We start from the raw sequence: 14762 nt of genomic DNA, 5'->3' as shown, positions 1-14762 counted from the left end.
TTTACCTACAGAGTTTACCTGCATCTACACCTGTTCAACCCTCGGCTCACAGTTAAATCTAGCTCTTCTAGTTCTCTGCTCGAAAACAACACGGGTCCTCCGCGCATGCGTACATTCTAAAATACGATTTGCACAACGGTCTAAGATCAAAGATGGCGGGAGCCTCCGACCCACTGGAGGACATGCTCTTCAATGAGGTGGATGAGAAAGCGGTTAGTGACTTAGTGGGCTCTCTGGAGTCTCAGCTGGGCGATAGGAAGACTCCCGGGGCCTCCTTTACCGACGGGAAACGGGACCCAGCTTCGACGACGGCCACTCACTTCTCAGGGAAAGACCGAGAGCTCCCGGGCTCTGTGGAGCCGCAACAAGGGCAGCAGAGAGCGGGTTTACCCGGGGAACATAGAGCCACCGAGCCGCTGTCCGCTAAATCTACCTCCTCCTCCGGGACCAACCCCACCGGGACTGCTCCCGCCATCAGCCCCGCAGAGACCCTCCGTACAGCGGGCTCTACCCCGGGACAAAGTTTGAACGGTAGCCCCGCAGCCCCCCCAGCGGCCGGGACCAGCTCCGTTATCAACACCGTCAGTCCAGGGGGGTCCACGCTCAGTCCCGGGGTCCCCACGGTCACTGCCCCCATGACCTCCCAGCCAGACTTCCCGGGACACCCCCAGGTAAGAGGACCATAGTGGTCTAAGTCTTGTACTACTAACCAGAGAGACTAAAAGTATTATTAATGGACCGTTTACTATGTAGAGTCCTCATAGAGTCTACAGAGACCACATAGAGTCTACAGAGACTACATAGAGTCTACAGAGACCACATAGGGTATACAGAGTCCACATAGAGTCCACATAGAGTCTACAGAGGTCACATGGTCTCTACAGAGACTACATAGAGTCTACAGAGACCACATAGAGTCTACAGAGACCACATAGGGTCTATAGAGACTACATAGAGTCTACAGAGACCACATAGGGTATACAGAGTCCACATAGAGTCTACAGAGGTCACATGGTCTCTACAGAGACTACATAGAGTCTACAGAGACCACATAGGGTCTACAGAGACCACATAGGGTCTACAGAGACCACATAGAGTCTACAGAGACCACATAGAGTCTACAGAGACTACATAGAGTCTACAGAGACCACATAGGGTCTACAGAGACCACATAGGGTATACAGAGTCCACATAGAGTCTACAGAGGTCACATGGTCTCTACAGAGACTACATAGAGTCTACAGAGACCACATAGAGTCTACAGAGACTACATAGAGTCTACAGAGACCACATAGGGTATACAGAGTCCACACAGAGTCTACAGAGGTCACATGGTCTCTACAGAGACTACATAGAGTCTACAGAGACCACATAGGGTCTACAGAGACCACATAGAGTCTACAGAGACTACATAGAGTCTACAGAGACCACATAGGGTATACAGAGTCCACATAGAGTCTACAGAGGTCACATGGTCTCTACAGAGACTACATAGAGTCTACAGAGACCACATAGAGTCTACAGAGACCACATAGAGTCTACAGAGACCACATAGAGTCTACAGAGACTACATAGAGTCTACAGAGACCACATAAGGTATACAGAGTCCACATAGAGTCTACAGAGGTCACATGGTCTCTACAGAGACTACATAGAGTCTACAGAGACCACATAGGGTCTACAGAGACCACATAGAGTCTACAGAGACCACATAGAGTCTACAGAGATTACATAGAGTCTACAGAGACCACATAGGGTCTACAGAGACCACATAGAGTCTACAGAGACCACATAGAGTCTACAGAGACTACATAGAGTCTACAGAGACCACATAGGGTATACAGAGTCCACATAGAGTCTACAGAGGTCACATGGTCTCTACAGAGACCACATAGAGTCTACAGAGACCACATAGAGTCTACAGAGACTACATAAGGTATACAGAGTCCACATAGAGTCTACAGAGGTCACATGGTCTCTACAGAGACTACATAGAGTCTACAGCGACCACATAGAGTCTACAGAGACCACATAGAGTCCGCAAAGACCACATAGAGTCTGCAGAGACCACATAGAGTCTGCAGAGACCACATAGAGTCTGCAAAGACCACATAGAGTCAACAGAGACTACATAGAGTCTACAGAGACCACATAGGGTATACAGAGTCCACATAGAGTCTACAAAGGTCACATGGTCTCTACAGAGACCACATAGAGTCTACAGAGTCCACATAGAGTCTACAGAGGTCACATGGTCTCTACAGAGACCACATAGAGTCTACAGAGACCACATAGAGTCTACAGAGACTACATAGAGTCTACAGAGACCACATAGGGTATACAGAGTCCACATAGAGTCTACAGAGACCACATAGAGTCTACAGAGACCACATAGAGTCTGCAAAGACCACATAGAGTCTGCAGAGACCACATAGAGTCAACAGAGACTGCATAGGGTATACAGAGTCCACATAGAGTCTACAGAGACTACATAGAGTCTACAGAGACCACATAGGGTCTGCAGAGACCAGATAGAGTCTCTCAGAGACCACATAGAGTCTGCAGAGACCCGATGGGGTATACAAAGTCCACATAGAGTCTGCAGAGACCGCATAGGGTATACAGAGTCCACATAGAGTCTACAGAGGTCACATGGTCTCTACAGAGACCAAATAGAGTCTGCAGAGACCACATAGAGTCTACAGAGACCACATAGAGTCAACAGAGACCACATAGAGTCTACAGAGACCACATAGGGTATACAGAGTCCACATAGAGTCTACAGAGGTCACATGGTCTCTACAGAGACCACATAGAGTCTGCAGAGACCAGATAGGGTATACAGATTCCACATAGAGTCTACAGAGACCACATAGAGTCTACAGAGACTATATAGAGTCTACAGAGACCACATAGGGTATACAGAGTCCACATAGAGTCTGCAGAGGTCACATGGTCTCTACAGAGACTACATAGAGTCTACAGAGACCACATAGAGTCTACAGAGACTACATAAGGTATACAGAGTCCACATAGAGTCTACAGAGGTCACATGGTCTCTACAGAGACTACATAGAGTCTACAGAGACCACATAGAGTCTACAGAGACCACATAGAGTCCGCAAAGACCACATAGAGTCTGCAGAGACCACATAGAGTCTGCAGAGACCACATAGAGTCTGCAGAGACCATATAGAGTCTGCAAAGACCACATAGAGTCAACAGAGACTACATAGAGTCTACAGAGACCACATATGGTATACAGAGTCCAAATAGAGTCTACAGAGGTCACATGGTCTCTACAGAGACCAAATAGAGTCTGCAGAGACCAGATAGAGTCTCTCAGAGACCACATAGAGTCTCTCAGAGACCACATAGAGTCTGCAGAGACCAGATATTGTATACAGAGTCCACATAGAGTCTGCAGAGACCACATAGGGTATACAGAGTCCACATAGAGTCTATAGAGGTCACATGGTCTCTACAGAGACCAAATAGAGTCTACAGAGACTACATAGAGTCTACAGAGACCACATAGGGTCTACAGTGACCACATAGACTCTGCAGAGACTACATAGGGTATACAGATTCCACATAGAGTCCACAGAGGTCACATAGTCTCTACAGAGACCACATAGAGTCTGCAGAGACCACATAGAGTCTACAGAGACCACATAGAGTCAACAGAGACCACATAGAGTCAACAGAGACCACATAGGGTATATTCAGAGTCCACATAGAGTCTACAGAGACCACATAGAGTCTACAGAGACCACATAGAGTCCACAGAGACCACATAGAGTCTACAGAGACCACATAGAGTCAACAGAGACCACATAGGGTATACAGAGTCCATATAGAATCTACAGAGACCACATAGAGTCTCTACAGAGACCACATAGAGTCTGCAGAGACCACATAGGGTCTACAGAGACCACATAGAGTCTGCAGAGACCACATAGAGTCTGCAGAGACCACATAGGGTCTACAGAGACCACATAGGGTCTACAGAGACCACATAGAGTCTGCAGAGAGCAAATAGAGTCTGCAGAGACCACAAAGAGTCTACAGAGACCACATAGAGTCTACAGAGACCACATAGAGTCTACAGAGACCACATAGAGTCTGCAGAGACCACATAGGGTCTACAGAGACCACATAGAGTCTGCAGAGACCACATAGAGTCTACAGAGACCACATAGGGTCTGCAGAGACCACATAGAGTCTACAGAGACCACATAGAGTCTGCAGAGAGCAAATAGAGTCTGCAGAGACCACAAAGAGTCTACAGAGACCACATAGAGTCTACAGAGACCACATAGGGTATACAGGGACCACATAGAGTCTGCAGAGACCACATAGAGTCTACAGAGACCACATAGAATCAACAGAGACCAAATAGGGTATACAGAGTCCACATAGAGTCTGCAGAGACGACATAGAGTCTACAGAGACCACATAGAGTCTGCAGAGACCAGATAGGGTATACAGAGTCCACATAGAGTCTGCAGAGACCACATAGGGTATACAGACTCCACATAGAGTCTGCAGAGACCACATAGAGTCTGCAGAGACCACATAGGGTATACAGAGACCACATAGAGTCTACAGAGACCACATAGAGTCTACAGAGGTCACATGGTCTCTACAGAGCCCACATAGAGCCTGCAGAGACCACATAGGGTCTACAGAGACCACATAGGGTATACAGAGTCCACATAGAGTCTACAGAGACCACATAGAGTCTGCAGAGACCACATAGATTCTACAGAGTCCACATAGAATCTACAGAGACCACATAGAGTCTGCAGAGACCACATGGGGTATACAGAGTCCACATAGAGTCTACAGAGGTCACATGGTCTCTACAGAGACCACATAGAGTCTGCAGAGACCACATAGAGTCTGCAGAGACCACATAGTCACTACAGAGACCACATAGTCACTACAGAGACCACTTAGTCACTACAGAGACTACATAGTCACTACAGAGACCACACAGAGTCTACAGAGACCACACAGAGTCTACAGAGACCACATAGTCACTACAGAGACCACATAGTCACTACAGAGACTACATAGTCACTACATAGACCACATAGAGCTTACAGAGACCACACAGAGTCTACAGAGACCACATAGTCACTACAGAGACCACAGAGTCACTACAGAGACTACATAGTCACCTCAGAGACCACACAGAGTCTACAGAGACCACACAGAGTCTACAGAGACCATAAAGAGTCTACAGAGTCTACAGGGACCGCGTAGTCTATACAGAGACCACATAGAGTCTACAGAGACCACCTAGAGTCTACAGAGACCACATAGTCTCTACAGAGACCACATAGTCTACAGAGACCACATAGCCTCTACAGAGACCACATAGAGTCTGCAGGGACCACATAGAGCCTACAGAGACCATATAGTCTCTACAGAGACCATATAGTCTCTACAGAGACCACATAGAGTCTGCAGAGCCCACATAGAGCCTACAGAGACCACATAGGGTCTACAGAGACCACATAGAGTCTACAGAGACCACATAGAGTCTGCAGAGACCACATAGGGTCTACAGAGACCACATAGAGTCTGCAGAGACCACATAGAGTCTACAGAGACCACATAGAGTCTACAGAGACCACATAGAGTCTGCAGAGACCACATAGGGTCTACAGAGACCACATAGAGTCTGCAGAGACCACATAGAGTCTACAGAGACCACATAGGGTCTGCAGAGACCACATAGAGTCTACAGAGACCACATAGAGTCTGCAGAGAGCAAATAGAGTCTGCAGAGACCACAAAGAGTCTACAGAGACCACATAGAGTCTGCAAAGTCCAGATAGGGTATACAGAGTCCACATAGAGTCTGCAGAGACCACATAGGGTATACAGACTCCACATAGAGTCTGCAGAGACCACATAGAGTCTACAGAGACCACATAGAGTCTACAGAGACCACATAGAGTCTGCAGAGACCACATAGAGTCTACAGAGACCACATAGAATCAACAGAGACCAAATAGGGTATACAGAGTCCACATAGAGTCTGCAGAGACCACATAGAGTCTACAGAGACCACATAGAGTCTGCAAAGTCCAGATAGGGTATACAGAGTCCACATAGAGTCTGCAGAGACCACATAGGGTATACAGACTCCACATAGAGTCTGCAGAGACCACATAGAGTCTACAGAGACCACATAGGGTATACAGAGACCACATAGAGTCTGCAGAGACCACAAAGAGTCTGCAGAGACCACATAGAGTCTACAGAGACCACATAGTCACTACAGAGACCACATAGTCACTACAGAGACTACATAGTCACTACATAGACCACATAGAGCTTACAGAGACCACACAGAGTCTACAGAGACCACATAGTCACTACAGAGACCACATAGTCACTACAGAGACTACATAGTCACCTCAGAGACCACACAGAGTCTACAGAGACCACACAGAGTCTACAGAGACCATAAAGAGTCTACAGAGTCTACAGGGACCGCGTAGTCTATACAGAGACCACATAGAGTCTACAGAGACCACATAGTCTCTACAGAGACCACATAGTCTACAGAGACCACATAGCCTCTACAGAGACCACATAGCCTCTACAGAGACCACATAGAGTCTGCAGGGACCACATAGAGCCTACAGAGACCATATAGTCTCTACAGAGACCATATAGTCTCTACAGAGACCACATAGAGTCTACAGAGCCCACATAGAGCCTACAGAGACCACATAGGGTCTACAGAGACCACATAGAGTCTACAGAGACCACATAGAGTCTGCAGAGACCACATAGGGTCTACAGAGACCACATAGAGTCTGCAGAGACCACATAGAGTCTACAGAGACCACATAGAGTCTACAGAGACCACATAGAGTCTGCAGAGACCACATAGGGTCTACAGAGACCACATAGAGTCTGCAGAGACCACATAGAGTCTACAGAGACCACATAGGGTCTGCAGAGACCACATAGAGTCTACAGAGACCACATAGAGTCTGCAGAGAGCAAATAGAGTCTGCAGAGACCACAAAGAGTCTACAGAGACCACATAGAGTCTTCAGAGACCACATAGGGTATACAGAGACCACATAGAGTCTGCAGAGACCACATAGAGTCTACAGAGACCACATAGAATCAACAGAGACCAAATAGGGTATACAGAGTCCACATAGAGTCTGCAGAGACCACATAGAGTCTACAGAGACCACATAGAGTCTGCAAAGTCCAGATAGGGTATACAGAGTCCACATAGAGTCTGCAGAGACCACATAGGGTATACAGACTCCACATAGAGTCTGCAGAGACCACATAGAGTCTACAGAGACCACATAGGGTATACAGAGACCACATAGAGTCTGCAGAGACCACAAAGAGTCTGCAGAGACCACATAGAGTCTGCAGAGACCACATAGTCACTACATAGACCACATAGAGCTTACAGAGACCACACAGAGTCTACAGAGACCACATAGTCACTACAGAGACCACATAGTCACTACAGAGACTACATAGTCACTACAGAGACCACACAGAGTCTACAGAGACCACACAGAGTCTACAGAGACCACACAGAGTCTACAGAGACCATAAAGAGTCTACAGAGTCTACAGGGACCGCGTAGTCTATACAGAGACCACATAGAGTCTACAGAGACCACCTAGAGTCTACAGAGACCACATAGTCTCTACAGAGACCACATAGTCTACAGAGACCACATAGCCTCTACAGAGACCACATAGAGTCTGCAGGGGCCACATCGAGCCTACAGAGACCATATAGTCTCTACAGAGACCACATAGGGTCTACAGAGACCACCTAGAGTCTACAGAGACCACATAGAGTCTGCAGGGACCACATAGAGCCTACAGAGACCACATAGTCACTACAGAGACCATAAAGAGTCTAAAGAGTCCACATAGAGTCTACAGAGAACATGAAGAGCCTACAGAGTCCACATAGTCTCTGCAGAGACCACATAGAGTCTGCAGAGACCACGTAGTCACTACAGAGACCATATAGTCTCTACAGAGACCACATAGAGTCTACAGAGACCACATAGAGCCTACAGAGACCACATCGTCTCTACAGAGACCACATAGAGTCTACAGAGACCACATAGGGTCAACAGAGACCACATAGAGTCTACAGAGACTGCATAGAATCTGCAGAGACCACATAGGGTATCCAGAGTCCACATAGAGTCTACAGAGGTCACATGGTCTCTACAGAGACCACATAGGGTCAACAGAGACCACATAGAGCCTACAGAGACCACATAGAGCCTACAGAGACCAAATAGAGTCTACAGAGACAATAAAGAGTCTTCAGAGTCCACGTAGAGTCTACAGAGACCACATAGTCTCTACAGACACCACATAGAAACTACAGAGACCACATAGCGTCCCTATAGACTCTCTAAGAGAGTTTGTCAGAGCAGAGACCAGGACAGAGGACCTGGAAAGGATCACAATTGGAATTTATCAGGAAAGAGACTAGGACAGAGACCAGGCCCAGCAGAGAGTCCGGTCTAAGGTGTCAGTCTTGTTTGCATTGGTTTTTAGGTTTATTTTCTGCCTCGCTGGTCTAGATTAAGGCTTGGTCTAGCCAACGGGACAAGTGAACTGACCCTAACCCTGGATCAGGTCTAAGGTAAACCCATCTATCATGTAGAGTCAGAGAGTGAAGTATTTCAGCCTTTAAGTCTCTAAATGTTGGTGATTGTGGCTGACGGATGAGAAAACGCTCAGAAAATCAGAATCTTGTGAAAAAGTTGAATATTGTAAAGTCATGGAGTCACACCCTAACCAGCTGATGAACTCCAAACACCTGCAGAGGTTCCTGAGCCTTTAGATGGTCTCAGTCTGGGTCAGTAGGATCCACAATCATGGGGAAGACTGCAGACTGGACAGATGTCCAGAAGACAGTCACTGACACCCTCCACAAGGAGGGGAAGGTCAAAGGTCATTGCTAAAGAAGCTGCTTGTTCACAGAGTGCTGTATCCAAGACCTGGACTACAGACCAGTCCTGGACCTGGACTACAGACCAATTCTAGACATTGACTACAGACCAATCCTGGACCTGGACTACAGACCAATTCTAGACATTGACTACAGACCAATCCTGGACCTGGACTACAGACCAATTCTAGACATTGACTACAGACCAATCCTGGACCTGGACTACAGACCAATTCTAGACATTGACTACAGACCAATCCTTGACCTGGACTACAGACCAATTCTAGACATTGACTACAGACCAATCCTTGACCTGGACTACAGACCAGTCCTGGACCTGGACTACAGACCAATTCTAGACATGGACTACAGACCAATCCTAGAACTGGACTACAGACCAGTCCTAGACATGGACTACAAATGTTGCATTCCTCGTGTCAGTCCACTCCTGAACCAGAGACCACGTCAGAAGAGTCTTACCTGGGCTGTGGAGAAAAAGAACTGGACTGTTGTGGTCTCAGTGGTCCAAAGTCCTCTTCTCAGATGAAAGTACATTTTGCATGTCATTTGGAAATCCAGGTCCCAGAGTCTGGAGGAAGAGTGGAGAGGACCAGAATCCACACTGATGAAGTCCAGTGTGAAGTCTCCACAGTCAGTGATGATTTGGGCTGCCATGGCATCTGCTGGTGTTGGTCCACTGTGTATTATTGGGTCAAAGGTCAGCGCAGCCATCTACCAGGACATTTCAGAGACCTTCATGCTTCCTTCTGCTGACCAGCACCATGGAGATGCTGATTTCATTCTCCAGCAGGACTTGGCACCTGCCCACACTGCCAAAGGTACCAAAAGCTGCTTCAGTGACCATGGAGTTACTGTGACTCTGACCTGAACCCCATAGAGAATCTATGGAAGATGAGAGACACCAGACCCAACAATGCAGATGACCTGAAGGCCGCTATCAAAGCAACCTGGGCTTCATTACACCTGAGCAGTGCCACAGGCTGATCGCCTCCATGCCACGCCGCATTGATGCAGTAATTCATGCAGAAGGAGGCCCAACCAAGTATTGATGCATAGAAATGAACAGACTTTTCAGAAGCCTGACATTTCTGTTTAAAACATCCTTTTATTGATCTTATTAATATTCTCATTTTGAATTTTGGGTTTTCTTATCTGTAGCCATAATCATCAACATTTCAAGAAATAAAGGCTGAAATATTTCACTCTGTTTGTAATGAGTCTGTATAATATATGGGTTTACCTTTCAGACATGAGGGACAGAATTATTGAACTTTTTCATGATAGTCTCATTTTTTTAGTTGTACCTGTAGACCTGTCCTGAGCTGGATCTGGATTCTTGGGGGTTGAATGTTAGATCCTGGTCTGTGTTGGTCCCCCTTCACCCTGTTGTCCATATCAAACTCTGATTTCTTCCTTTTGTGTCCTTAGGCCTCGGTTGTGGCCCCAGGTGGACCCCTGCAGAGACTCCCAGGCCCGGTGACCCAGAATGGAGTGGATCCCAAAGGAGCCCCTGTTGTGGTCCAGGGCGGTCCCTCCTCTCAGGTCCTGAACCACAGCGCCCCCCCTCCGGCAACCAAGGTGCTGCTGCCCAGTCAGCCGGCCTCTGGGAGCTCTGTCATCCTGACCGGCACCCCGCCTCCTCCCGCCCAGTCCCCCATCGGTCAGATCCAGACCGGGACCAGTCCGGCCTCCGGTGGGGTGAAGTCCGCTGTAAACGGGGTGGCTTCACCGACGGTGGCCCCGCTGAGACCCCCAGGCGCTCCGGTGGTGGCCACCTCTGTCCAGCAGCAGAGACCTGGGCTGGTGGCCCCCCCCACCAGGGCGGCGGCCCCTCAGCCCCCCCTGGCAGTCCGACCTCAGCAGCAGACCACAATCCAGCTGCCCCCCGGCTTCACCATGCCGCCAGGTGAAACTTGCGGGGGGCGGAGTCTTTGGTGATGTCAAAGCATCATTGAAGCTTTGATTTGAACAATTATAATAATATTAATGTTATTATTAATATTATTAAAACTAACAATTATGTTACTATTAATGCAATAATTTATAATAATAATAATAATAACAATTACATTAATATTGATGTTATTATTAATATTAATAATAAAAAACAATTATACAAAATATCAATGATATTATTATTAATAATAATAATACTAATTATATTAATATTAATATTATTAAAAACAACAATTATGTTACTACTAATGCAATCATTAATAATAATAATAATAACAATTACATTAATATTGATGTTATTATTATTATTAATGATAAAAAAACAACTATATAAATATTAATGATATTATTATTATTAATAATAATAATAATTATATTAATATTAATGTTATCAATATTATTAAAAATAACAATTATGTTACTATTAATGCAATAATTAATAATAATAATAATAATAGCAATTACATTAATATTAATGTTATTATTAATATTAATGTTATTATTATTATTAATAATAACAGTAATATTAATGATATAAACAATTATGTGAATATTAATGTTATTAATAATAAGAACATCATATTTTTTATGTTGATATTTATAATATGAAATTAATCTTAGTGATATTGACATTAATATGATTATTAATAACATGAATAATAATAACAATAATATTAATGATATAAACATTAATGACATCACTATCTCTGACACAGCCTCTCTTCATGTCCCATCACCATCTCCTCCTCCAGGTATGGTTCTGGTCCGGACAGAGACGGGTCAGCTGGTCATGGTCCCTCAGCAGATTCTGGCTCAGGCTCAAGCTAAGACGCAGCAGGGCCAGACGGTCGCCAATATTACCCAGAGGCCGACCACGCCCACTGCAGGGGCCGCCATCCGGGTCTCGACCGCCTCCCCTGTGAGTTTGATTTAGAACACTGGGACAAAACCAGTTAAAGTCCAGCTGTGGTAACAGCTCCATGAGAGGTCCAACCGGACCCCATCCTGGTGGTCTGGTGTCTGTATTTGTGTTGAATATGCGTCTGGATCTAAACCTCCTGAGACCATCAGTCTCTCTAAAGTCAAACTACTAACCTCCAATTTTCACATACAGCTAACCGCCGCCAACCGCCGGCGAATCGTACTGTGGAGCTCATCGCTCCCTCTCTAGTCTATCTCCCTCTCTAGCGTGCCTGGACCGCCACTCCGCTCCGCTTCGTTGGAGATCAGAACGTTCCAGAAGAGGAAGTCACAAATGTAGAACCTCTGGTTCTTTCAAAATAAAACACAACGCACCGACTCCTGATCGTAAATCATCACCATATCAACGTCTCATCCTGCAGCGAGAGCAAGGGTTACCGAGAGGTCAGAGGGTCACAGAGCTACAACGGCGCCTTTAGAGGACAAAGTCTTTAGAGGACATTTAGCCAAGAATTTAACATAAACCACAGATCCTTTAACCAAACATTAACCCTTTAACTTCCTAATGAACTCACTGATGACAGGAGCAGTAATATCATGGACTGATACCAGGAAGGGTGATAGATTAACCCTAAAGGTTAAATAGTCCAAGGACCGGCGTGGAGCAGGTCTGATGATTTCAGCGGAGGTCATGTGTAGCTGCAGCAGAACACGATGGAGTCACAGACCTAGACCAGATCCCCGGTTTTAGGGACTGCATGGATGTTTCTCAGCAGGTCATCTATGAAAAAACGGTGTACTAACACAGGCCGCTCTGATTCAGTCTGCTGTGAATTTGTCTTTTCTAATCATTATTTCTCCCTCTCTGTCGTCTTCAGGCTCCTCAGACCGTCCGCCTGGCCACGCCTGCTCACACCAGAATGGTTCAGTCTCCGCCCACCACCACCGTGCAGGTGTGTTTCCTGTTTCATTCTCTGAGCACACACACCTGGGAGTGACGGTCTGAATCGAAAAGCAGCAGGATGTCATTCCCATGATCATGGCATGTTTTATGGTGAAGGACGCCCCCTGGTGGCAGAATGAAAGACTGATCAGACACCCAGAGTGAGACTGACCAATAGGGTTAGGGTTAGTTTACTGTTCCAAACCGTAGTCCAGGCTCCGGTCCACATCTGGTAGCCCACCAGGTAGCCCCCCCCGACTAAAAGCATCATTCTGGTTCTCATAGGTCACCGTTTAGAATCAGCTGATCAGATGTGTGATGGTCAATATTCCCACAGGAACAGGAATGAGGCTGTAAATGTTCCAGAATCATTACATTTGGGCGTTTATGGCCAGAACCCTTTCTCTGTTTTAAACCACGGGACTTTCATGAACAGAATATCAAATCAGAGAATTCAGTCCTGGTCCAGGGTACTCAGAAATCTCACGTCTTTCACTTTCGACTGTTTCCCATAATTCTCTGATGTCTCTCTGTTCAGCTCTGAAAATCTTAAACTAGATTTTCTGACATTTGTAGGAACGCTGGTTAGCTCTGATACCGTTGTTGATGGATCTACAGATGTGTCTGTTAAATTATCATCTCCCTTTGGCGCCATTTCCTCTTCTGATGGCGTTTATTGTTTTCCCAGAAGGCCATCACGGTGACCCCGGGGGGAGCGGCGCTGTCGGTGAAGATGGCGCCCCCTCAGAAGACCCAGACCGTCATCACGGCAGGAGGGACACCTGTGGCCAAACCCACCGGAGTCCCGCCCACTCCACTAACCAGCACCCCGCCCACCGCCACCACCCCGGCTGCTAACAGAGTGACAGTGGTGTCCCAGGTCAGCTCTATACAGATTTTTATTTTTAATTCTATTCACGTGTAGATTGGAGTCATACCTTTATATTTTTATTTAGATTATTTCAGATTATATGATCATTTATACTTTAATATTTATAGGTTTAATTTTAAATAATAGTATAGACTAACTCATTCTTTAATATTTATAGGTTTAATTTTAAATAATAGTATAGACTAACTCATTCTTTAATATTTATAGGTTTAATTTTAAATAATAGTATAGACTAACTCATTCTTTAATATTTATAGGTTTAATTTTAACTAATAGTATAGATTAACTCATTCTTTTATATTTATAGGTTTTATTTTAAATCATTTTTTTTGCTAATTTAAACTTCTACATTTGTAGGTTTTATTCACATTTGCATTGTTTATTTTTTATATTTAGATTTATGTTTTTATATTTTGATGAAAACGTATAAATTTTAGTTTCTAGTTGTGTTTATGTGTGGATTCTGATTCATGCTGGCAGTATTTGTATCTCTAACAGTGAAGGAGGCGTGAGAGCTGATGGCTCTTTAATCCCTGTCATGATGGATTATTTTTGTTTTTGTTTGTTTTCTTGCCGTTGTCACAAACAGGAAATGCAGGAAAACGTGAAGAAATGCAAGAACTTCCTCGCCACGCTCATCAAGCTGGCGTCCCACAACTCCCCGTCCCCTGATACCTCCAAGAATGTGAAGGCCCTGGTCCAGGACCTGCTGGTAAGCCACATAGTCCAGTATCTACTATCATACTGGGATTACACTTGATTTAAACTGGGATTATACTGGAGTTATAATGGGATTATGCTGGAGTTATACTGGGATTACACTGAAGTTATACAGGGATTACACTGAAGTTATACTGGGATTATACTGGAGTTATACTGGGATTACACTGAAGTTATACAGGGATTACACTGAAGTTATACTGGGATTATACTGGAGTTATAATGGGATTATACTGGAGTTATAATGGGATTATACTGGAGTTATAATGGGATTATACTGGAGTTATAATGGGATTATACTGGAGTTATACTGGGATTACACTGAAG

At 45.4% G+C, this 14762-nt stretch overlaps 1 protein-coding gene across 1 annotated transcript; it reads left to right on the top strand.

Moving 5' to 3' along the window:
* Positions 1–139: 139 nt before the first annotated feature.
* LOC121515561 (transcription initiation factor TFIID subunit 4-like) lies at positions 140–14444 on the top strand (the record flags this gene model as incomplete). Its single annotated transcript, XM_041796390.1, has 6 exons — positions 140–671; positions 10432–10909; positions 11712–11878; positions 12759–12833; positions 13512–13703; positions 14305–14444. Coding segments are annotated over exons 1-6 (1571 nt in total), but the record flags the coding sequence as incomplete, so codon positions are not given.
* Positions 14445–14762: the final 318 nt, after the last annotated feature.

Source organism: Cheilinus undulatus, linkage group 9 (assembly GCF_018320785.1).
Source record: "Cheilinus undulatus linkage group 9, ASM1832078v1, whole genome shotgun sequence".
Taxonomy (NCBI): domain Eukaryota; kingdom Metazoa; phylum Chordata; class Actinopteri; order Labriformes; family Labridae; genus Cheilinus; species Cheilinus undulatus.
This window is presented reverse-complemented; position numbering and strand designations above follow the sequence as displayed.